At 42.5% G+C, this 25,447-nt stretch overlaps 1 protein-coding gene across 4 annotated transcripts in view; it reads right to left on the bottom strand.

Moving 5' to 3' along the window:
- Window positions 1-20,210: 20,210 nt before the first annotated feature.
- LOC125878988 (protein diaphanous homolog 3-like) overlaps window positions 20,211-25,447 on the bottom strand; it is a 242,149-nt gene continuing 236,912 nt past the window's right edge. For all 4 annotated transcript variants that reach the window (XM_049560553.1, XM_049560578.1, XM_049560561.1 and 1 more), the window contains one exon: window positions 20,211-21,785. In XM_049560553.1, the coding sequence (XP_049416510.1) occupies window positions 21,415-21,785 (371 nt within the window). In that variant the 3' untranslated portion in view covers window positions 20,211-21,414. The remainder of the gene's footprint in view (window positions 21,786-25,447) is intronic.

Raw genomic sequence — 25,447 nt, 5'->3', positions numbered from 1 at the left:
AAAAAACACACAAACCAGCTGCACACTACCTGCTCAGCATTGGAAGGCCACCAAAGTTAGTGACTTACTTTTGAAAGTGGAGCAGCTCAAAAGACAGATTTCTTTCTCAGGGGTTGGTGGAGACAAACCTAGAGTTAAGACAAGAGTAACTCCTGGACATGCCTTTATCAGCTCACCTGAAATTTGACTGAGACTGATTATTGGTACTCAGCAACTTTAAGTTATTGACCAAAATAAGCCAGAATCAAGTAGAATCAATACCTCTCAAAACGATAACTGCATTTGATCCTTTTGGTGAGGGGATCTGATCTTGCACCCTCCAGACTCCCCACTGGATCAGCAAACTTTCTGTTGCTGCCATCTCCAGAGACACTCCCCTCCCAGTTGTTACCTGCTCATCCTTTTACCCTTTAAAGCCTAGCTCACATTATACAATTTTCACCGTGATTTTGATGTCGCAGAGGATCTTGAGAGCCACCTTGGGTTGGAGGTGAGTCGGTAGATAGTCTGCCACGACGAGTCCTCATGTGTGAACAAGCCTACGAGCAAGTCGCCCCCTCGTCTGTGACTGGGACTGGATATCTGGCATGCTAGAAAACTGGAGAAGGCTGACACGACTCACAAAGAGCATCAGCCAATGAGAGGTGGGATATGTTCCACGTCAGCACGCAGGAGGATGGAAGAAATGTGAGGAGGACAAGCCGCAGGGTTGCCAGGTCCGCTTATTAGCTGCGACTTTGGGCTTGTTTCTAAAGTGGAGCTGCTCATTTGGGCTTGCTCTCTAAACATCGCCTGTCTCTCGCTCTCGCTCTCGCTCTCGCTCTCTCTCTCTCTATATATATATATATATCAGTCTAATAAGTTATTTAAATGCATGATAGTATGTCGGACTTCAGTCACTTCTTTTGGGCAGCAAGCAACAACAACAATGGCGGCATCCACAGCATCACAGGGAACACGTTGTATTTGGACCCAGGATAATAAAGAATATCCATGCTCACAATGTGTCGTCTCCAAGTTTGGTGACGTCACCACGTTATCTGGGGCTCTGTCGGCGGGGTCCATGTCACTGGTCCGACATCCCATTAGTCCGATGTCCCGTTATTCCAATATGTGATTATACTAGGCTATACTGTATTCGTGTACCATAGAGGATCAGCAATGCAACAAAAGTAGGCTACTGGTCGAGATACAAGTGTCATAGAGAGAAGAGAGTGAAACACCATATAACCTCCTGTTATTAACTCTGGGGTCAGGGTTGTGTGGGGAGCTCTCCACGGTGCTGAATGGCTCCCGGCGGGTGTATTTCTACCTTGATGGTGCGCTGCGACCGACTCTGGGTCAGCTGGGAAAGGCTTGAGGCAAAGCAGGCTCACGGCTTATGTGTCTGCCACTTTCTTTCTCATTTTAACCCACACCATGATCTGTTCCTGACCCTAACCAAGTGGTTTTTGTGCCTAAACCTAACCAGACCTTAACCACAGGGCATCATGATGATTTCGGAACAACGGGACTTCTCAACAATGGGTTTAATATGGTTGGAACAATGGGCTGTTGGACCAATGGGCAGACCCCCTGTCGGTGAGGGCTTGGGGGAGAAATCTTGTGGTGTGCACACACAGGTCGTAACACAGTTGGCGAGACTCCCGCTGACAGAAACACACGTCGCCAGGTATGAACACTCAAAAGATTACGATAGTCTCCGCGATGCAAAATCAGGGTGAAAATCATGTATTGTGAACTAGGCTTAAGGGTGGTGTCCTCGTGGGTAACCTGTGAGGGGCAGCTCTCTAGGCATGTCATGGTGAAGACGGCCGGTGGCAAAGAGAGATGATAGTCAGCAGAACTGAGTGTCTGGATAAGCTCAGGGCTACTGTAAACCCCATGAGAAAGCCATGTTTATTGTTTTGTGGTGAAGACTGCAGTAGAGCATTGTTGGTGAATGGCACCAAAATGTTTCGCCATCCTGCCATCTGCAAAGTGGCTCGGACAGCTAGAAGCTAGTTACCAGCTAATAACGAGCCAAGCTGAACCTAATGTTAATAAGCCAGAGTGTTCCCAACTATGGTTCGGAGCCAGTAAGCTGTCACTGAGAGAGGTAACACAGTGAATGGTCAGTTAGCAGGCGCTAACACAGCAGCAGCGGCTAACATCCAACACGGAGTCGTTAAACAGTCCCAGTGAACTCACACTGACAAGGAAACAGCCTGACTCTGTTAAGAGACATTAGCTGTGTGATGCTAAAACAGTTAGCCCTGTCACTGTGTATATGCAGGCGAACCTTACGCTGACAGAGTGGAGCTCACATTCCCACAGCAGCAGCTAAGACCCAGACAGTCTGTGGTGAAGTCGAGTGTTCAGTGTGCCGAGATGACACTAATACATAGAAAATACATAGAAAAGTACTGCTATACAATATGCTACTTCATTCACATTATGGATATCGAATCAAGAACTCTGTTGCTATCTTTGTAACTTAAAGGGTGCTGGTATTGACATTTTTATAAACAATACCGAGCCCTACTGCCAACACATCCGCCACCTCATGTTTATTACCTGACAACATGTCAGTGTTTGTGTTTATAGCCTCTCTAGCTGCCCACATTAAACAAGTTAACAGATTATGTAGGTGCAACAGTCATACAATAGGTCCACTTCATCTACACGGACTGATTCATCACCGTTACTAAGTTTGTTTTTTTATTTGGAAGAGAAAAAAAAGAAACAGTGAGAACACTGTCCATCAAAGATTTCTAACAGGGCAGCAGGGTGCTATTTCACACAGTCCAGCAACACTGTGAAATATAATACCAAGGAAAAGCAAAACAAAACACCCCGGAGGAAGAATAATCAGATATTATTCAGTAAGAGAAAACACGGTTTTGCTTACTAAATTTCATGTTATTTACAGCAGTCAGGGGGCCGTGCTCAGCCATCAGTAGTTAGCAGTTATTTAGCTAACCCCCTCATTTGACCTGCTCAGCCCCACAACATAAAACTTGCAATTACACAAATTCTTCGAGTCCTCAAATCAGCTTATTGTTATTAATTTAATGGTCTTAATATTGCTTTGAAACAAATATCATTTGTTAGAATTTAATAACATGTTTTTCAGCTGTACAAACTTCCCACCCGCCTTCACAGACTTTTGTTTGTTCTTGCCAAACTTCAGCACATCTTTGTCAGTGACTTCTGAAAATGTCAGAGCAAAATGTGTGCAATGAAATAATATATGTGCATAATATGAACACACTGAAGCATCTTTAATGACAGAATACACCCAGTCAGCAAATGAAAGACAAAGAAATTTTTTCTTTTTTACTTTTTTAAATTGCTACAGAGTAAAAAATTGATCGCATTGATGAAGTCTTTGATGCAATGAAATGCACCCGCCAACCTTTGCATCTCAGTGCTGCAGATAAGGTCTCAGCCATCACTGTGCTGGGAGATGCCTGTGGAGGTTTGATTCTTGAGATGAACTGTACGTTACTGTGATTTCAAACGAGTGGGAGACTGGCTGTTCCCAGAGCAAAGCTAGAGCTGACTCAGACACTCTAACCCCTGCGCCCCAAATCACACAGCAGTGTTATCTGCCAGAGGATACAATCAAGGAAACACATCAAAGTTCAGTCTCTGGAGCTGCTCTGCTCACATGCATGCCTGCAATATGGGCCTCATACGTAGACAAACACATTGGACGAATCACTCACTAATTGCACATGAATACTCTGTAGCATGACTCATAATGAAAGAGTAATTAGGCCTCTCTATCACTGGCTTTGAACCAGACGCAGCTTTGACTTTAACGCAGCGTTGCCGCTTTGAGCATCTGCAGGCTTACCACGCATTGGTTTGTCTGACCTGGCTGCCGGACCTCAGGGAGGATCAGTGGGCTTCCTGCCCACCTGATGTTAGCACCTTCCCTCCCACCCTTTTGTCATCTATTTCAACTCCTCATTTACACCACAACCTTCCTGCTCCTATTAGTGGTGTAGTCATGCGTGACGTCGGTTGGGATGTATTCCCATGCCTGGGCCTGAGTCCAGAACCAATGTGCATTTCACTTCTAAAAACAGACTTCACGTGTGTGTGTGTGTGTGTGTGTGTGTGTGTGTGTGTGTGTGTGTGTGTGTGTGTGTGTGTGTGTGTGTGTGGCTATTACCTACTCAGCTTGATGATATTCTCACGTTGCATCTAATCTCTGGTAATAATGTTGTTGCGGGAATTTAAACATGTGTTGCAACAACACCCCCGTCTCAGCCCTCCTCAGTCCATCTATCTGAAATAAGAGTCCAGTTTGTTCCAAATCTTGTTGACATCAGACTGCAGGCGAGCTTGACATGCGCATACATATTAATGAAGCCATGAAGTCATTTATTCACCAGCTGATTTACATTGCAGAGCAGAGAGGTCCTAAATCAAAGGGATTTCAAAACACTTTACAAGATTTGCAAATTCGATGAGACAAGCTGTTTATTTCTCTCGCATGTTGTAGCTTTTGGCCCTAAACTTCATTTTAATCTTAATTCCTTCATTAGGCAAATATGACGGTGGCTCCTTCTACACTAATGCAATTTGTCGAACATGTCTATAAAAAATTGAACATTGTATGTTTGCATGTGAGTGCATGCATTAAGTATAGCCTCAAAACACAGCAACACGCTCATAAGCATGTAAGCGCACAGACACATGTGTAGCTCCCCATATTAATCTTTTTCTTGGCCGGGACTCACTAAAACGTTATCTACTTGTCTGGTTGTCTCTAGTCTCTGGGGGAGGAATGCGTATGTTGCAGAGCCCGGCGGAGCAGAGTCGGCAGGACAGGCTCAGGATTTGTATGCGACGGGAGACACCTTTAGGAGGAGTGTGTCTGGTCTGTCTGACGCTCAGTGATTCTCTGCGGGGAAGAAGCAGAAGCTCGCTCAGTTGGAGGAAAAGACTTATGAGATTTATCGATCACAGGCTGGTATACAGAGGGGGGCGGGGGGTCTCCCTCTGCATGAAACAAAGCTTTTATTGACATCCAGACAGCAACATGTGAGGCAGCTGAGGAACTGATCAGTATAAGAGTGTAAATTCAAAAGATAAGCTCAGCAGGGGGGTTGTTTATATATGCATATATTTATATAACAACTCCAGTGTCTTCTGATCGTAAAAGTCTGGGCATCGGAGACACAACTCGAGCTACTCCACATCCTCCAAAGGCAGATTAAGGCATTAATACCACCGGATGTCATGGCTGCTAGATGATCATTTTACTTCCACATCACTGGAGAAAAAAAATGATGTACGCTCTGCTGCACATAACACGTAAAGATCATATGATCTTCCTCTGAGGAGGGTGGGGGCGTGACAGGATTATCATGTCTGTATTGTGAGGTTCCATCTCGTGATGGCATTTCTATTGTCAGATAATGACATCCAACACACTTACAACTATGATCATTGTATATAGAAAAGTCAAAGGCTTCTTTCTAAAAAGCATTTTTGGAATAGTTAGCGAGTGTGTTTGGAAATTGTGTACAACAGTTCAAACCATGTCACAGGGGGATTGTATCTGATCGTTGTGTTACCGAGGCAACATTAAGTGAATTGTGTGCAACTGAACATGAACAGAAACTTGCCTTGTATTGAACTGTGCTGGAAGGTTTTATAAACCGAGCTGTGAATTGGGAGGTTGAAAAACACCATCGGGGAAAGGACTGAACTCTGGGGCCAGGAGGTGAGGACTGTTATTTTTTTGTTTCTCTCGCTCCCTCTCTTTTTTTTTTCTTTAGTAGATGTCTGCAAATGCTATGACCCGGAAAACAGATGTACGTGATTGGGTAGACAAGGTTTGAAGTCATGGAGGTGACTGTAGCGGCTGTTTAGCCTGAGAGGCTGCTCCAGAAAAGCACAGTGTTTCCATTTCTTTGCCAGCTTCCTGTGTGAGTGTGCTCCAGGTGATTTGTACAGCCTGTGGCTTGCCTAGCTGCATGCTCATAAACCCTGTGACAAAGTTCAATAAGCCAAACTCCCCACACCATTTACTTGTCTACCGGAGCTTCACCAGACAACAGTTACAGCCCCTGCTGTCCACTGCTGTTGGAGACTAATCTCGCTACTCCTGTTAAAAACAGACTCAACACACAGCGAGTGCATGAGTGAGCACAGAAGTTAATGCCAGAGCTCTAATTTGAAGAAACTCAGTTGTCTTATCTCATTTGGGAGCCTGCTGCTGTGGGTTGGGGCAAGCAAACTGGGGTTGAATGGTTGTTGAAGAAGCAGGCCACAGTTGTTGGCAGTCTACCACGGCACTCGCTCTGGCAGCAGTCAGCACAAGCCGTCTGACCCCCTCCTGTTGTACCCACACATGGAGAACTGCTTGTTTTGTTAAGCTGCGGAGTTCTGTTAACACAAATGTGTGTGAGCGAGGAATTAATCCTCAGCAACAGGTGCACTAGTTTTATTTTTTTCCGCACAATGTCTCAGATGACAAAGCTCACAGTAAAAAAGTAAATATTGTGCATGATGGATGGACTCAGATGTGAAGCCCTGACAGAGATGTTGAAATGCAGTTTCAAGGCTGCAGCAAAAAAAGTTGTTGAGTACAAGAAAGACGAGGATGTCAAGTAACAAGGACTTCTTTCAGTACAAAGAGATTTAACAGTATAAAAAATCTATTTTACACAGCAGCACCAACAACTACTTTGGGGACAGGCCGGGATCTGGGGGGGTTTAAACTGGAGCACATCGATTTTTTTATGACCAATATTTATCAAGTTTGAGGGATTTCCTGAATGCATGTTTCCAAGGTGTCTGCATCATTACAATCTTTAAATACTGTACTCAATATAGCGACGAGAAAAACAAGATACATCTTGTTTTTATGTGACAAGCAATTATGTCTGTGGCACCAGGTACTGAAACTGAATAATCACAGCAATAATCGTATTTATTGTTGGTTTAAATCAGATAATGCCACATTTAAATTGTTATTTTGCTAAATTTATGCTGTACCTATTCTCACAAGTTCTTGGCTACCTGTTTCAAAAGAACTTTCTGCTACAAACTTTGAAATTTGATCTCTAATTATCATTTTTATGTGATGTTCAGGTTGTCCTGACGTGACAGTCGCGTGCTGCCAGATACCTGCACTCTCCTGAAAAATGGATTTGTGACAGCAAACTTGACTTCTCTCCCTGAAGCCATCACCGTTCCTTGGCACGCAAGAGACCGTGCAGTTTGAAGATGGGGCTTCGGTGTCTTGACGCGCCAAGACTGATTCCGAGCTGATGCCAAGCTGACACGGGAACTAGAGGAAAAACACAGGAACAGGTCATCTCCTTTTCCAGCCAGCATGCCACCTTTTTTCAAAATATGCAAGTAGATGGCTGCACTTTGACTTTGATATGTTGTGTCTCACATCTTCTCGTGTGTCTGCATAGAGTTGCTCTGTTTCCATTGCTAAGATAGGTAGCATACAGATGCTTCTTGGCAGGGATAACATGGGACTGCACGACCATCGCTTTGTCAGGAGGTGCATTCAAATCAACCACAGCTCAAACCCACACTTAGGGTTGAAAAAGTTTAAGCATTTTACTACTAATTGTAATAGCATCTGTCTGCTACATATATTTGATATATATCACTATATATTAGTTTGCAATGTCTGCCAGTAGTATCATTTGCATTCAAAGTGTGACTCAGTGTGCAGGATTTAGGGGAACAATATAGCAGAAATTGAATATGAGGCATGTTTTCTTTATAGAATCCTTGTGTTTTCGTCACCTTAGGCCTCATTTACGCCTCAAGCGAAGCGGTCCACGAGTGTAGCGGCAGCACACGTGCATTCACACCAAAACCAAACAGACACGTCACACAGCAGCCGCTGCTGTCCCGTCAAAATACAAACCACACCTGAACAGTTGGTGGCAGTAGTGCACCGTGTTTGCGAATCTCCAATAAACCCCAAAGAAGAAGAAGTGAGTTTGGACCCAAAGCCCAGGTTGGACAGGTTCACACACCAGTGATTATTCTGACACTTGGAGAATTAATATTTAGCACTACAAATGGGTAAGTAGTTTTTTCTGCTTTGTATTACTAGCCTTAGCACAAAAAGCCCATTCGGCTCAGTGTTAGCCTCATTGCCACATCCCTTTGTGTGTGTTGTGACCTCTCTGGGCCACCGTAGATGTCGATTTTTTTGTTGAACACAGCCACCATTTGCTCGCGACTTGCGCAAAAAAAAAAAAAGGGCGTTTCGTCTATTTTCGAGCTTGCTCGCAAAAGCGTAGAACGGATGCGGTGTGAATGCTCTAACTTGAAAATGAAATGAAAACACGAGTAAACAGCAACCGTTCACGAGCGCTACGTGAACGCATCGGTTGCCGTGTAAATGAGGCCTTGGAGTGAGCTGTTTATCTCTACATAGGGAGTGGGTCCTCATCCACAGAGTCTGTCATGTTGCATCAGCATGTTTCGACCATAGCTGTGAATGGTCAGAACAGCCAGGCTCAAGACATGGCCATTTGTGTTTATGCATTTTTCGTGTTTTCACATCGGCCACCATAGTTAGCAGCCCCCTCGTGATGAGCACTGTCAGAAAACCACAGATTCTTTAAGGTGAAACTGCTTTATTAAGTGGTTTTACTGGTTTAAATCACTGGGTGCACTTGTTTTGGAGCATAGGAGATCCCTGCAGATAATTCAGCTCGTGGTAAAATCCTCCTGAACATCTGGAGCAGAAGAAAGGTGAGCAGACATTAGCACGTGTGACAACAAATGTCGGAGAAAGGCTGATTTGTAATGTGAAACTGCTTAGTTGAATGTGTGGGGTTTTTTGTAACAGTTTTAATCACATGGTTTTGGAGAGGAAGAGACCTCTGCAGATAATCTGACTCCAGCTTGAAACCTCCTAAACAATGAACATGGGCACGTCTGCGATTGTCACTGTTACACTCCACTAAATCCTTTAAGTCCGACACGCTGCACAGAAATGTAGTGTACTGCTCTATAATATTCATTAGGAGTAATGACGTGGTTAAAAAATGTGATTTTGTTCTATTTAAAGTTTTTGGTGAATGAGTAAGATAATTGTAGTTTTACCAGTCAAGTATCTGACTCATGCAGGTTGTAAGGCCTCTAATCAAACACTCTTCAGTTAGTCTTCAACAGTCCACCCACAGTTCCATTTGTTCCCTTTGTACTCTCTATGTGTGGAGAGCAAAAGAGGCAAAATGCAGTCTGGGAACCTATCGCTATCTTGTGACGCAACCGTGCATCACTCCGAAGACGTCGAAATCTGGCACTTGGTCAATGACTTTGACGAAAAAAGCCGTCCTTTCACGTTGGCACGATACACAGCCAGTCACTGTTATTGCTTAACGACGCCCAGCAGCGTCAGGGGGAAACGGTAGGGTGGACAAGAGGGGTGGTGGATGGGTCCAACAACCACCGACTTTCACCGCGGGAGGCCAGTATTTGCTTCCCGTAAGACTGTAAATCCAAATAGTTTTTTCTTCCTTACCCCAACCACATGCTTTTGTTGCCTAATCAAGTGTCTTTGCAAAACGTTACAAGGTGCATTTGTTGCTGAAGGAAAAAAAAGTGTAAATTCAGAGTGTTGTACCAACGTAGTGTTAGACTGTACGGATCAGAGGTGTACTTTGAAAACAGACAAGGCTTATTACGCGGAACTTGAACGTCAACAACCAATGCACCTTACCTTGCACGTCATATCTTGACATGGAAAGTCCATGACCAAACGTCGATATGTGACGAGGTTGGAATGAGAATGTGTGGTCTGACGATGATGTAGCTTTTCTTTTTTTAGTCAGCATTTATATGCAGTTGTTGGTTTATAGAGATTAGTGAACAATGGCCGGAGCACGGAAGAGGAAGTCTTGGCCCACTAATCTGCTGGCTACACCAGAACCCCTGCAAATATTAAGGCCCTGACACACCAAGCTGACGGTCGGCCATTGGTCAAAGTTGGGGTGTTGGTAAGTGTCTGCTGCCCTCACCTATGTGGTGTGTGCCACGCAGGTGGCCCTTGTCGGCGCTAACTGGGTTTTTTCCTGCTGATTCAGCATGTTGAAGTAGCATCGGTGACTGCCGACCCCAGTGGTGAATGACATCACTCTGACTGGTAGGTACATGAGGTAAGATCTTTTTTTTTTAGCCATTGTGCTTTTTAGCAGAAATGTTTCATAATTTTTTGTTATTGTGCCCTGCCGCACGATAAATATACTTTGTTCTTTCAGCACTGGATTGTGTTGTTAATGCGCTAGCAGGCGAACTAGCATAGTCTTTCAGTTTCCCTTTCTGAATGACGATTACAGACTACTGCTGTCTGCTGGTGTGGAGAGTTATTTCCTCTTACGTAGGAACAGAGCAAGGCACAATAAGCAAATAACCACATCAAAAAATGCACACATAGCTACATAGGCTGTTCAAACAACAGTAAAGTCACAGAGAGAGGGAGTGTGCATTTAACTCACCCTATCTGACAGGTTGGCAAGGTCGATGAATCCTGTAGTGACCCAAGGATTGTTCAGCGAGCATGTATCCTTGTCAAAAAGAAGACAGGGCCACCAAAATAGCCACTGAAGGTTAGCGCTACCAGCTAGCCACTCTGCGCGGACGTAATTTTCCTCACTGAAAGTCCGAGTCCCTTTTTTTTCTCTCCGTCCGCAGCTCTAGTTTTGGTGTTGGTCTGCCGTCTGATTTAATTTTAAATTGCTGCTGTGAAGGAAGTTTCGCAAAATTGTTTTTTACCAAAAACTCCAAATCGCCACCCTCCATGACTGCAGTAAAGTTGCTAACGGTTACCTTGGTTACCTCCCGGTGTTATTTGACTTCAGTGACGTTGATAACGTGCTATTTGATTGGTGTGAAGCCAAAGGGCGGCTGGCCTCCCTTGGCATAGTCCTGACTAATCACAGTTTGACATTGGCATGACGATAACCTCATCTGATTGGTTAATATTTCATTTTTGTTTCACCAAGGGATGCCAACTTGGCCTGGCTTCCCCGTGGACAAGACAGTCTACCGTGGTGCAATATAAAGTGCAATACTGTGTTTCACCACACATTCATTTAGAGGGGCGCTGTTTCACTCATTGTAAAATACTCAAAGAAGAGATGACAGCAACAGCACAGAAGAATTACCAAAACTGTTAAATGAAGTGTTTTTATTAAAACGACAATTACAGTCTGAAAAAAAACAGAGGAAGCTTGGCTTCCCTTGGCCTCCGGGAGAAAACGCCACTGTTTGCTATGTGTTTATGTGCAACTTTTTTGGCGATGTCAGGTGACGCAGCAGGGGGCTGTTGTTGCCGCTAGTTCCTTGAAGTCGGTTTGGTGTGTCAGAGCCTTTAGCCCCCGGCCCCAGGTGCTATATCATCATCAGATTGAAAGCCGATGGGTTCAGAGTTTGTTGTTTGCAGACCTATATTAAAAAAATGAGTACAATTTGTATATTATGTGACAGGTTTTGAGTTAACAATGTGTGTGTGTGTGTGTGTGTGTGTGTGTGTGTGTGGGTGGGGGGTATTTGCATCTATGATACACAAAGTGCCTCTTTTTACTTCCATCTTATAAGCTCGGTGTGTTTGGTTGCGCATGCCTGTGTTTTAAACAAGGACAGCAGTTAGCTGAGGTGCAACACCTTTTCTCTCATTAGACTTACTAAACAGGATAATGACTCCCCTGAGAATCTGTCTCCATTGCTCTGCTTGCCCTGTCACTCTCTGCACCGTCATCACCATGGTGATCAAAGCCAGATGTGCTCACTTCTGTTGCCGCCAACAAAGTGTACTGTTTTTACAGTTGTCACTCTGCTCAATGCCATAGCCCTTAGGGAATCTACTATGTACTGTGGCAGACCTAAAAAAAAAACACACCACAGTCCTTCACTTAGACCGTCACTCACATTCAACTCAAACAAGCTAAATTTGACCAATGAAAGTCAGCTATAATGTTTGTTTTAGTATGGCTATAATCACAAGAGAGGAGTGCTATTTTTTTTTTCCTTTAGAGCATTTAACAATTAAATACAGCATTACCAGCTTCAGCTGCAGTATTTTTGTTTTCAAGCTGTTTCAGGAATTTTCACAATATATGTTTTCACCTTTCTCTCTGAACTGATAAAATACTGTGCTTGATCTACTAAAAAAAAATAAAATTAACTTTTTGCATCAGATTTTTATGTAAATCAACCAAGACTGATCTTTATATAAATAACTTATTTTTTTGTACATAACAAATAATTTTCCCAAGTAAAGTTAACTAGCTTTTGGCAAATAAAGTCAACTTAACTTAGTAATTACATCAACTTAACACAATTACGCTGACTTCACTTCAACTTTATTTTTCACATACAAGAAATTAACTACTTTATACACAGACTGGCCTTGCTTGACCTACATAATTATCTGATGCAGAAAATTGCCTCAGTTGTCTTAAGTAGATTAAACACAATATACATTTATGCTTGATCTACTTAAACAAATTAAGCATATACTATCTGGTAATCTGCCCAGCAGATTAAAATGTGACACTTAGCAAGTACACCTAGCAAATTGTGTGAGGGTGGTGCTAAGGTGGAATTGATACTTCTGTGTTGAATTGATGCCGTAGCTACAGCGTAGGCTCTGCGTTGACATGGAGCCTGCGCCGTCACCTGACGTGCAGAAATGTAACTCCAAACTGAAACTAATTCCCTCAGTAGAAACAAAGCTTTTTTAACTTTAATTTCACAGATAAGAAACAATAAATTGTGAAGACAATAAAGCCTCCACTAAAATAGCATTAGCAACAAAATAGCAACAGCTTCATATGAGCAGAGGAAATCTCCGCTTGTCGCTAGGCTAATTTATACAATGTAAAATACCATAGGTTTGTGCTAATAATGTTAGCATGTTGTTTGGAAAACATGTTTAGTGTAAGACAGTTGTTTTGTCAGTGAACCTTGTGAGTTGCAATGGAGCCAAATTATGTATTGTTACCTTTGTTAAATGTTGCTGTTGTTTCTGGTTTTATATGAGAAGAGGAGATATCAGCTAGCTGCTAGGCTAATTTATACAATTAAAAATGCCATAGGTTTGTGCTAAAAACATTAGCATATTGTATTTGTGGGGAAAATGTGTCCAGATAAAGACAAGTGTTTGTCTGTGAATGCTGTGAGTTATAGTGAAGCTGATTTGTGTAGCTGTGTTTGAATTAAGCAATGTTTAATGAGTGTTTTGAATCAACTAAACTTTACAGCACTTCACAGAAACCTCCGCCACCGACCAGTGTTTTGGAGGTGTAACTGCAGAGTGACACAGACACACCACCGCACAAGTATAAATGCTCACAACAGTGTAGGCTACGGCATTGGGTCTGTCGCATGACTATGAATCCTGCTTAAAGACTAACATGGGTGTATGTTTAATTAACACAACATGGCAACATTAAAAAATGACAGGTTAACTTCATAAGGTGAATGTCATTTTTTCAGAAACGTTAAATCCCAAACGTGATGTTTATGATGCTTCCTCCATCCACTTACCTGATGTTTTCAGCTCATCTACAGTATCACTGACTTTTTCAGTGTTTAACTCCTATTTTTAGTCATTTTTAGCTCATGCTGGGAGCAGCTTTGTCTCCACTCCTGAGAGCCAAACTTATTAAACTATCATGAAACCAACAAATAAAGATCAATTGCCACTGACACAAACAACATCAAGGCAAACCTTAATCAATTGTTGCGACTGCCGTGAATGAACATGCAGAAAGTTCATACTGCAGGATAGCATTCAGCTGTTTGAAGAGGGAATAAATCAGTGCATTGGGACAGATAGCGAGATATTCAATATCTGTTTGTGCTATTTTGCATGATTGCCAAATATGTGCTATTTGTTTGAAAAGCAGCGAGGGATGAGTTTTCTGTCTTTCATGCTTTTAACAACAAAAACATCAACAAAACATCTTTCCGAGACGGAACAACAAAGACAAAGAACTGAAGGAGGGCCAAAATTTACACTGGTGTAATGCAACATTGATCAAAGAAATACAGACAAGACACACACAAAAAACACCTGCAGGGACAGATGGAGGAAGCTCCAGTGAAGGAGAGACAGGGCTACACACCGCTGCAAGAGACAGAAATGGGGGAGGAATAATAAAGAAGGTGGAAGAAATCCATTGTTGATTTAAGTGTTCGACCACAAACACTGCATAAACACTTTGCACAGACATGAACATTTCGTCTAAGACCAGTCTGGCTCGATCTATTAACAGGAAAGAACAATGAGAGCCCGATTTGTCCCTGGGTGACACTATTAGGGTGTAGGTTTACCACCATAACTGTCTCCTCCTGGATCTGAGCCCAGCAACAAGGTGACTCTGCTCAGGCTGCACAATGATTAGTCAGGTTCTGCCACAGAGTGATGCTCTGTAGTGCAGCTTCACAGCTCACAGAAGAGGAAGAAGAAGAAAAAAAATACAGCTTTTTGCTTGTGAGAGACAGAAAAGAGAAAGCATGTGTTAAAGACACAAACTCACTTTCTGAGCACTTCGATTTATTAGAAGCGGAGAGCAAACGTTTTAGGAACAGCTCAAGGATTTCTGCATTGATGAACAGAGCAATTACAACAATTTTTCTTTCAGAACCTAAATGCACAGACAGTGAGAAGTCAGAAGCATGGAGAAATGAGGGTTACATGTTCGACTATTGCTGGGAGCAGTTGCCAGGCAAAGAGTGGAGGAAGAAATAGCACGGCACGTAACCTCTCTAAAATAGTACTGTCTCACATGTCCATCTAACGCGCAACCGATGGAACAGATGCGGTCTAATTTAAATCAATAAAGCAGGCTACACACGGGCCATGTGATAGCTCACATTTCACTCGCTTAACCCCAACATAAAGAATCTTTTTAGGCTCCAAGTCTATTTGCCTCACGCCTAACGACAGCGAATGTGTGCTGTGATCACACAGTTCTGTGGCTCAACGCTTCCTCTGTAGACACTGACTGAGAGCTGGAGCTGCTGACTTGCCGCTTTCACTCTGTAGACTGTGTCAACACTGTAAGAACATCATACTTTCTGGATTGCAAAAAAAAACAAAAAAAAAAACATTGCCAGTGAGCGTAATCCCAGCAGCAGTTGCGTTTCCACCAAAACGTATTTGGCAAGGCAAATTAGTAGCATTTGGACATATTTTGTAGGAGACAGGGATGGATGGCTACATCCTTCCGACCCACTCTCTATACTGTGACTGACACAGTCAGCGGTAGATTAGAAAATGATTCTGCCAAACAACCTGAAAATAGAAGGCGATTTTTGCACCGTAAAATTCCACAGCATGTTGTGTACAGGCAGTTATAAATACAGCAGAGAGCTCACTCTTTGACTCTTGGGGAAAAGAAATAGTGACAAATCTGTTGATCTGCTTTGTACTTTCGCCCCTCCTCTACAAATCCTCAGACACATTTTTAACTTCATCTCCAATCAAAGAAGCCCAGATTGCAATCTGCTACACAATATGTTTTGCTCCACTTTATTAGGCCCATAGATAAACCTCATGGCTGGAACACAGGCCTGTGAGTAATGAAGGCTCCCTCAGCATAACAAGATCCTACCCTCCTTATGCTCTTCTTCTCCTCTCAATTTGTTGTGCCTATGAGTTTAGCCGGTCATTTTCCTGCTTTCCTTCCAAAGGAATGGGCCTGCACAGATGCTGTAACAAAATGTAATCATTTTTAGATCTTGAAAGCATGCAGGCAATTAAAAAGAATGTATTATCAATATGCATGCAGCTCCAGGCTCTTGCTCCTGATGTGAACAAAATGTACTCCAGCCAATCATGTTATATTAACAATTAAACTGAGTGTTCTTACCTGACACACACACACACACACACACACACACACACACACACACTGCAAAGTTTTTTTTTGTAAATTACAGAACAGCGCACATTTCTGCAGACATGTAAGAGATGAAATGCTTTATACATTCATTCTGATTTTGGTGTACTGTTAAAAACCTGCTTGTAAATCAGAAGCATGTTTACAGCATGTTAATTAACTTGTACTAATAACATGGCACATCCTCAGAAACACTATGTTAAGCAAAGGAGAACACCCACACATGTAATCTCCCAGATCAAAATAACATTTGGGAGGAAAAAAAAGGGAACTTCAGCGACACAGAAACGGAGGTAATTCTCCGTGGCATTGGAAAGAGAAAGAAAAAAACAAACAAATGAACTCTCTTCTGAAGCAGAGGCAGCAGTTGTTTTTTTTTTTACAAAAAGCTGACGTATTGAAGAAGAAGATGACTGGTTCCCTCGCAAAGAACCATGAAACACCTTAAAAAGAAAAGCAGTTCAATTGTAAACTGTTCAGTAAAAAGCACAAGGCAGCCGGCGAAAGCTGAGTCAAGGCCACTGGAGGAGCAACAACAACTGATTCGCTCTCCCAAACCGCTGAGTGCATCACCGGGGAGGTGTTTGTCTCTGGCTGCGCTCCAGATGGAGACAGTTGTGTCGCTCCCAGTGGTGAAGATATTCACCAGCTGACAGGCTACGGCAAGCAGACCTTGTCAGATAGTGGGTTAACTGGTCGTCAGATCTCTCCCTCACTGTAACACTCAACTCTGTCTACAGTGTGTCCACATTATACGGGACCTTATCTGTTGTGTGTTTGTGCACAACTGAGTTGTTTTAAAGGAGCGAGTTCAGCAGTGTTTTATTTAATTAATAAAAGCGAGTGATAATGCTCACACATGCTTTTCGCAGGCTTTGAGTCAGATGTGACTTTTATTTGGATGATTTAACAATGCAGATGCACCCAAACCACAATAAATTTGGATTTTTATCATGTGTACACATGATTATTTACTGTAAAGTTTTATAAGCAAATTCATTCATAAAGCTCAATATGGCGAATGATGCTCTGAAAAACAAAAGAACCTCTACAAGGACATCACACACTGTCGCCTCTATGTATGATCATGAACCACAGACTGAATGAAATAATGGACTGAGCTACCATGATGTCACCCACTGGTATGTGTTTGCTATTTTGGCCGTCACTATCTTGTTTTTTTGGCCAGAAACGGTCATGTTTGGATGAGAGGGTGGAGCTACAGAAGAGTGAAGGGTGGATGTGAGAACTGGAGGTGACGCCTCAGACAGCCTGTCACTCAAAGCACTTACACCCTTAAATATGCATGGCTTTAAGCCTTAATAATAAAATGTAAATGGCCGAGTTATATAAAAATTCATCCCCCGTACATTCACTCATTTTCCGTAACCGCTTATCCTGTTAGGGAGGCTCAGCCTATCCCAGCTGACATTGGGTGAGAGGCGGGGTTCACCCTGGACAGGTCACCAGACTATCACAGGGCTGACACTTAAGCCTTGTTCAGACTGCAGCCCAAATCCCATTTTTGTGCTGATCAGAATCTGATCTTACTGACTGACTGTTCGCATTACAGATCTGATCTGCACGTGTCCATATTGGCATAGTCTTGTCCACACTGATTTCCATGGTAACATGCTACGCCCAGGAAAAACAAACAATGGTAACAGCAAACTGTGTGTATTTCTGTCCCAAACAGTTATGTGGACTCGCGGCGCAAACTTTCTCCTAATTGCAAGGAAGCGACAGAAATGGAGGATACTGCTAAGTTGTGCCGCCTTTTGTGCTGCCATCACAGCTGGAATGGTAGTGGAGCGATTAGTGGAGTCATCAATGAGTGAAATCAAAACTTCAGTCCAGCTCTTTTTTCCATCATGGCATTATAGGCCTACATCATGACAGAAATTCTGCTGGATTTTTACTTTTACTACTCAACATTGCAAGTGTTTTTTTTTTATTTGTTTTTAAATCTGTCAAGAAAAGTCATGTTAGTATTATGAACTTACCATTCCCAGGAGTATCCAGCCTTTCTTCCTCATCTTCCTGACCGTTGCTTTCCTGAATGTTGCGGTCTTCCTCTAATGCGCTGTCCAGAACAAAATTAGGATCCACACTGGGCTTGTCATGAAGAATTTCGTTGAGATACTCAGCTTATCTTCTGTTGGCATTGAAGCCACGTTCTACAAAACCCAAAATCCTCCATCCCCCGGGCCATGTCCTGATATATGGCTTTATTTCTGTATATACCTTGGAATTTTTTCTGAACTCACGAATCCCCCCAGATAGCTATCAGGCACTTTATCTCCTAGTCCGTCCACGGTTTGCTGTTTTCCTCCATGCTTTTAACCCATGGCTTGACTATTTCTTCCACTTGTAACTCCACAGGCGTCGCTAGGCAACAAGCGTCTCCCCAGATCTAAGTCGTTGTTGTTCGTGTCACGCTGCGAGTGACGCAGAACACACTTGGAAATCCTATTTGAGCGACCGAGATGTTCAGATTGAAATGGATCTTTAAAAATCCGATCGGAAACACATTTGAAACCACCTCTGTACGTGGTTTGAATCAGATTTAGAAAAATCGGATCTATTGTGTTTTTTCGCTGTCCAGAATGTCAGAAAATCAAACTAGATACAATCTGGATATGAAAAAAAATCTGATTTGGAGTGGTAATCTGAACAAGGCCATAGAGACAGACAGCCATTCATGCTCACATTCACACCCAGGGCCAATTTGGAGTCACCAGTTAACGTAACCTGGGGAAGAAACCCGAGTACCCAGAGAAAACTTACGCTGCCACGGGGAGAGCATGCAGGCTCCACACAGAGAGATTCCCCTACCCTGGAATTTGAGCTGGTAACCCTCTTGCGCATTTGGGCATTTTGGCATTTTAACATGGGGGTCTTTGGGGACTGACTCTGAGGAGTGAGCCTCAAGTGGCCATTTAAAGAACTGCAGTTTTGGCACTTCCACATTGGCTTCATATTTCAAGCCCAGTGGTTGCAGCTTGTGTTAAAACAAGATGTAACATTTTCAAAGAGTCTAATTATCAACTTGTAGAGCAACATAAAAAAGGTAATTCACAGGTTCGTGCTCATCTAAAAAAAAGACATGTCACACCTGCAGTTCTCTCATAGCAGCACATCATCTTACACAAGCAATGGATATAATCCAGAGAAACAGATAGGGACATGGTCCTGTACTGCAGAGGGTGCCTGCACAGGCACACATGTTCACACATTTGTTGGCCTGTATATCTGTGGTTATATAAATTTTGGTTTGCACAGGGAATGTCGGTGCAGACCACTCATGGACATTAGCAGGTGATGAAACTGACATCTCACTGAACCTCACAGCCAAGCAGATGCAGAAAGCAACAGTACATGAGGTGAAGAAAGTATTGCTAATACTTGCAAGAGGAAATATTCACTTGGAAGAATTTGGGCACAGATCTGAGCCCTTCTGGCCTGTACTGATTGACAGCAAAGATGACACGAGACAAAGTGTTGGTTTTTAGACTTTTCAGCTGGCAAGTGGTGCGAACTAATTCCAAAAATGTCCTTATTACAATTACAAGCATATACAACTGGCTTTGAAGCAAATTTTAAACAATAGCCAAACGTGGAATCACAATGTTCAGGTCCGTCACGTGGTGCTGTGGGGCCCAAAATACCTTTTTCCATAGACTTACATTGTAGCTGTAAATCATTTTGAAGGTTACAGTTGCTGGGAAATCACTCGTTTTACTGTTAGGATTCGATCCACTCGGTCTGATAATATTTAAAAAGTCAAGAACAGCAGCACAATTAAATCACTTTTACCCATATCCAAGTTCGCAGTGGACTTAACTAGAAGTTAGCAGCTCTGCAGTTCAAGTCTCCAGTGGGCTTTCTCTGTGGGCCCCATGATGTGGAAGATCCGGGTTACTTCATACTGTGGAAATCGAGCGTTATTGGCTTCACGTGCCACTAAGCAACTTTCCTAGAGTTAAACAAAGCCAGGCTTCCAACGCTGTATCCAGGTCTCTTTATAGATCCATCAACAACTGAACAGAAAGCTGAATATTGAAGTCCTATTTACTGCTAATCAAGTCGTACTCTCAATCAATGCAAATATTTTAGGATGGCTGTAGCGAGGATGTGAGCCGTGTTTCTGCTTACTACCTTTGTAAGTGATAAAGTACTAATAATTATACACAACACTGAGAACAAAACAAAGAATATGAATAAATACAAACAGCCACACAAACATTGATTAATTCCAGTCACACGTTTGAAACTTTTGTGATGCAGGAAGAAGAAAACAAGACATTTTTTGGGCTTCATTTTATTGTAAATGGGTCTATAAAAGTGAGCAAATAAAGGTACAACAAATACGCTTAAGATATGAGTAATTCGGGTGGGAATGTAGAGGAAAAGCAGCATGAGTTCTGGATAACTTGTAGCTAGATGAACCTCTTTTATGACAACACCCTCAGACACTTGTTCTCACTGTGTATAAATGTTCCCACTAGCAATGACAGAGAGACAAAGCAGCCTAGTACAGCCAAACTCAACTTGTCAAGTGACATCTAATTACTTTTAGAACCTGTGAATGTATAACTGTATGCCATAACTCGTACGTACTGATCCTTTCTATAGTTTTATATAATGCATATAACATTTATTTAGAAAATACAAACAATTTCATCATTTGGATATAAAAAAACAGGAATGAAAAAGACTCACAGAAGACAAAAAGAAAGAAAAACATAGAAAATAATTAAGTACCGAAAGTAATGAACGCAGATGGAAGCGTAAAGTCTTTAAAATGTAACATGTATGTGAAAATAACTGATGTGTAATTAAAAACTAAAATAGAAGAAGGACAGCATAATTTGACAAAGATGTAAAATAAATGCTACAGTAGAAGCAATTATAGGAAACGCTAATGTGAAAAGAAATATGATATAACTTTTGTTTAACTTTGCATAGTTCTGGATTATAAAGAAAGTGCTTCGCTACGCTGCATCTGAGGAAAAGCTATGTGATATTCCAGTGTTAGGAAAGCCAAACACTTTTGGCAGTGCACTTCTCAGGATAAGGTAGAGACTGTTCACTCTGTTTGGGCTGTATTTTCACTGTTGAACACTTATTCATGACACTGCTGTGCTTAAGTGTTTCCATTGAATCACAACTTTTGTAAATATATTATCCTTTGAGGACATACTGTGGGATCAAGTGTGAATTATCTGCGCTCTACCTGCCTGGATTTTCCTTTAGAAAAAGACGATATCTGCACCATTGAGTGTTAAAAGCATGGTCCTCTGATTTATAAGGTTTATTCAAATGTATTTTCTACAAAGCTTTGGTTATAATTTAATTGCCTCGCTATATATCTATCACGACTTTGTCTCATTACCTACATTCCTGCTTGTTTATGTTGAAGCAAAATCTTTTTGGTCACATTCAGAGCGTGTTAATATGTGTGGGTACAAACGTACTGTCGGCTGTATATGTCATTTCAGAGATAATGTGAAAACAAACCTCACAAGGCCCTGAGTTTGGCCAGGAGAGCCTCTACATCGGACTCTCCGTTGGCGCTGCAGCTGCTGACCGCAGCTCCAGTGGAGGACGGCTGGGAGGCCGGAGGCTCTGCTTTAACCTCCATCTCTCTCCCGGTCGATTTAACCGTCTCTCTCTCCACCACCCTTTCTCTGTCCTGCCAGTGGCTGTGACCCGGGGTGTTCCTGTACCTGCGGCCCGACTCGGAACACGCAGCAGCCTTGGCCCGGGCAGCGGATGGATGGCCCTCAGACTCGTTATGGGCCTCCTTGGCAGGGGGAGCTTTCACCACCGCTGAACCTAAATTTATATTCTGCCGAGAGCGAGACCTTTGTAAAGGTGCCTTGTTGTTTTCTGTGAGTGAAAAACAGAGAGACAAAGCAGTGAGCACAACTGTGGGCATGAGGGAGGAGAGCCAGGAGAGGTGGAAGGAATGGAAGCGAGGGGTTAATCAGATTACAAATTAAACAACAAACAAGGAAAGAGGAGAAAGGTTAAAAAAGCAAGCGAGGGAACATATCAAATGTATTGTTAGTCATACACAAAATAATGGAAAAACAGAAAACATTCGTAAATAATGAAGAAGCACTTGAGTCAGCACATGCACAATAAAGCAAAGGTACATACACATGAGCTCACTGTGCACACTGTTCGTCTGGATGGATACACACATAAACACACACCGTGGAAGCGTACGCCGTGCATACAAACACTGATGAGGACAAATTTTCTGCAGCAGACTGTGGCATGCAGCTAGCTCAATATGATGAAATGGATATGGCCGATCAACCACAACAGAAACTCAATAACACTGTGCGTCGCCCTTTTCCAATCTCCCAGTCTCTTTCCCTTTTCTCTTACATGACACCCTCACCCGGCTCCACCTCCCCTGATTCCACCATCATCATCCATTCTCCTTCCTCCGCTCTTCATCTTGGCTCTCTGCTCCTACAGTAGTCCGCTTCATCTTTCTTATTTCTCTTACCTCCCCCTCCCCTCTGTTCTCTTCTCTCAGCCTGCTGCCCTCCCTTCTGGTTCCCGACTTAAAACACACCCCCAGACAGACAGTGGAACAGAGTGACGGCCCAGATCAGACCTACGTTCTGAATTATAATCCCTCTGAGTAGATCTTAGACTTCATCATCAGTATGTGTGTGCTGGAAGGAGAGGGTAAATCCATATTCATGTGACCTTGAGCGTGAGGCTGAGAGGAGTGGCGCGAGGAAAGACACCACCGCATTTAAAGTTTCCTGAGCCTGAAATGTCTGGCAAACAGGAGTCAAACACAGCAGAGCAGAACAGAGCGACCCGCTCTGTCAGCCAATCGGTAATGAGTTTGGAGCGTGGCCAGTCAGTCATGACAGTGTGTTTTATGGGCCGCGCTGACGAATGACAAGGAACGTCCCTGAACACAACCTCTGACAAATAAATAAGGATAAAGGGAGGAAAGAGAGCAGACAAGAAAGAACTGACTGCAAAATTAAGCAAAGAAATCCAACGAAGAACACACACACACACGCCCACACACACGTTCGCACAAAAACTCGTTAGGCAAACAAGAGGCGGTGGGGGGATTTTAAAAGGATGAAATGAGTGGAGTGTGTTGCCTTGTTGCTGTGACTGAACATTTACCACAGCTGAAAATCCAAGTCCCCTCTCATTATCTCACCCTTTTGCGCTCTCTCCTCCCGTTGTTGCAGTCTCTGTTTTTCTTTAAAACGATGACAATTACTCCCCACTGTCGATCATCGTGCTCCACGCTCCCTGATCCCGTCCCGTTCCTCTCCTCCCTCTCAAAACATGTCATCTACCCCCCGTGCCTGTTTGTTCGTGCTCGAATAGGGCGATGCCCCACAGACACACATTTCCTTTACAAATAACACACTTAAAGGTTCTGATGTTGAGAAAATTATCTATTGTGGTATCAGCAATTTGCATTTTAATATCTTGTTTACACTTGTGTTGAAATTTTAAACCGATGCCATTCCTGTCTTCTCGGAGAGAAAAAAAGAGATCATGCTAGCGGGTATTATCAGGCATCACTTTTTGTCAAAATTCAAACATCAGCATCATATTTATTTTAGCATTTATTACCATGAATTACACTTTATTTTCCGCTCTGCGAGGACACTTAGTCATTTTATATGAAAAACACATACTGGTAAGAAAATGCAAAGCGCTGTATCAATACATATAAATTTACACTTCAAAAAGAGATTAAAAAAAACCCCACACTTCAATCAGACCTCTTATCCAAAAGTGCATTTCTTTTCTTCCTAACAGGGCCCTGGCCTTTAGTGGAGAGCATGATCAAAGTGCCGGCAAGTTCAGTTTCTTCTTACTTTGCCCGCCTGTGACACCTAGTTGCCCCTTCCTTTGAAGCCCGGCTAGCTTCTCAACGTATGCCTTCATCTAAGCTGTAAAATGCGTCTGAGAGATGTAAAACATGTCTCATCTCACAGGTCTTACTACTTTTACCAACAGCTGACACTGGTTTTATAGGAGGACGAGTCAAGTGGGATTCGAAAGACTAAAACCCTTGTCTTTTATTGAACACACACTGTGATGGCGGGGCTGTGCATTTATCTCTCTCAGGCAGTTTGGTACAGATTTAGATATGTGATAAGTAATCTGATATAGAAATCAAATACACTTAGAGTTAGTGCTTTTCAAACAGGCTTAAAATTGATTTTTAGTTGTAAATCGATGCAAGTTTTTTAAATTATGACTGGCAATAACTTAATTAAAAATATTTATGTCACTTTTTATTCCAAGTACAGAGCACAGACTGACAAAATAATGGATGCAGCTACCATGACGTAACCCACTGGTTTTGAAGCCTAGAGTTTGGCATTGTCGACCACCGCCATGTTGTGTTTTTGGAGCCAGGAGTGACCATATTTGGATGAGAGGGTGGAGCTGTCGAGGAGCGAGGGGTGCATCTGACTAAGAAGGTGAGGACACTATCGGCAGACAGCCTGTCTCTCAAAGTGGCCCGCTCTTAGTTACGCATAACTTTAAGCCTTAATAAAATGTAAACAGGTTAGTTATATAAAAATTCAATCCCTGTACTGGTGTCATGAATGTCTAAATTAGCTTTAGAAACCAAAACAGTTTTTTGTACCTGGCTGTTGTATGTTTATTTCTGCTGTAAAGTTGGGCATTTTGACAATGGGGATTGACTTGCTTCCAGAGTCAGCCTCAAGTAGCCATTCAGTGAATTGCAGTTTTGGCACTTCCGCATTGGGTTAATTTTGCAGCCTTGGTGATGAATAAAAAGAAAAAAAAAAGAAGAAAAAAAAAAAAAGAAATAAATAAGTATAATAAAATGAAAATAATAATAATAATGATACTAATAAAAAAATAATGGGTGTGTGGAGTTAGAAACAGCCTGGTAGAAAAATGGTAGTAGTCTCTATAGCTATTTTTTCCTTTCAGGGGGTTGAATTTTTCCATTACATTTCATTACGGCTCAAACTTACACATGATTAGGGTGGGGACGCTCTGAGTGACAGGCTGTCTGCTGATACTGACCTCGAACTCTCAGTCAGATCCACCCCTCGCTCCTCCACAGCTCCAGCCTGTTGTCCAACTATGTTCACTCCTGGCTCCAAAATCCAAGATGGCAACAGCCAAAATAGTGTGCGGCTTCAAAACAGGAGGCCAATGGGTGATGTCAGAGTCGTAAAAATCTTTTTTTTTTTTTTTTTTCCAGTCAATGTTCTTTGCTTATCAGATTTCACACAGCTCCTTCTGCATCCACAATGGGCTTTAAACATTTTTCACATAACGCAGCACTGCTCCCCTTGACCCACGAATAGACTCTGATGTATAAAACTGGTTGCGTTCTCCTTCAACAATAAGTAGTGACAAAAAGGGCAACATTTTGGACAGTTCCCAGAGGGATGCATTTTTCACTTAGGACTTGGCAACTGGGTATTGTTTACCTCAATTTCAGGGTCATTGTCATCCATCTAAATCTAGCATTTTGAACAACAGCAAATGGGTGCATGTCC

The sequence above is a fragment of the Epinephelus fuscoguttatus genome, linkage group LG2 (genome assembly GCF_011397635.1).
Source record: "Epinephelus fuscoguttatus linkage group LG2, E.fuscoguttatus.final_Chr_v1".
In the NCBI taxonomy this organism is placed as follows: Eukaryota; Metazoa; Chordata; class Actinopteri; order Perciformes; family Serranidae; genus Epinephelus; species Epinephelus fuscoguttatus.
This window is presented reverse-complemented; position numbering and strand designations above follow the sequence as displayed.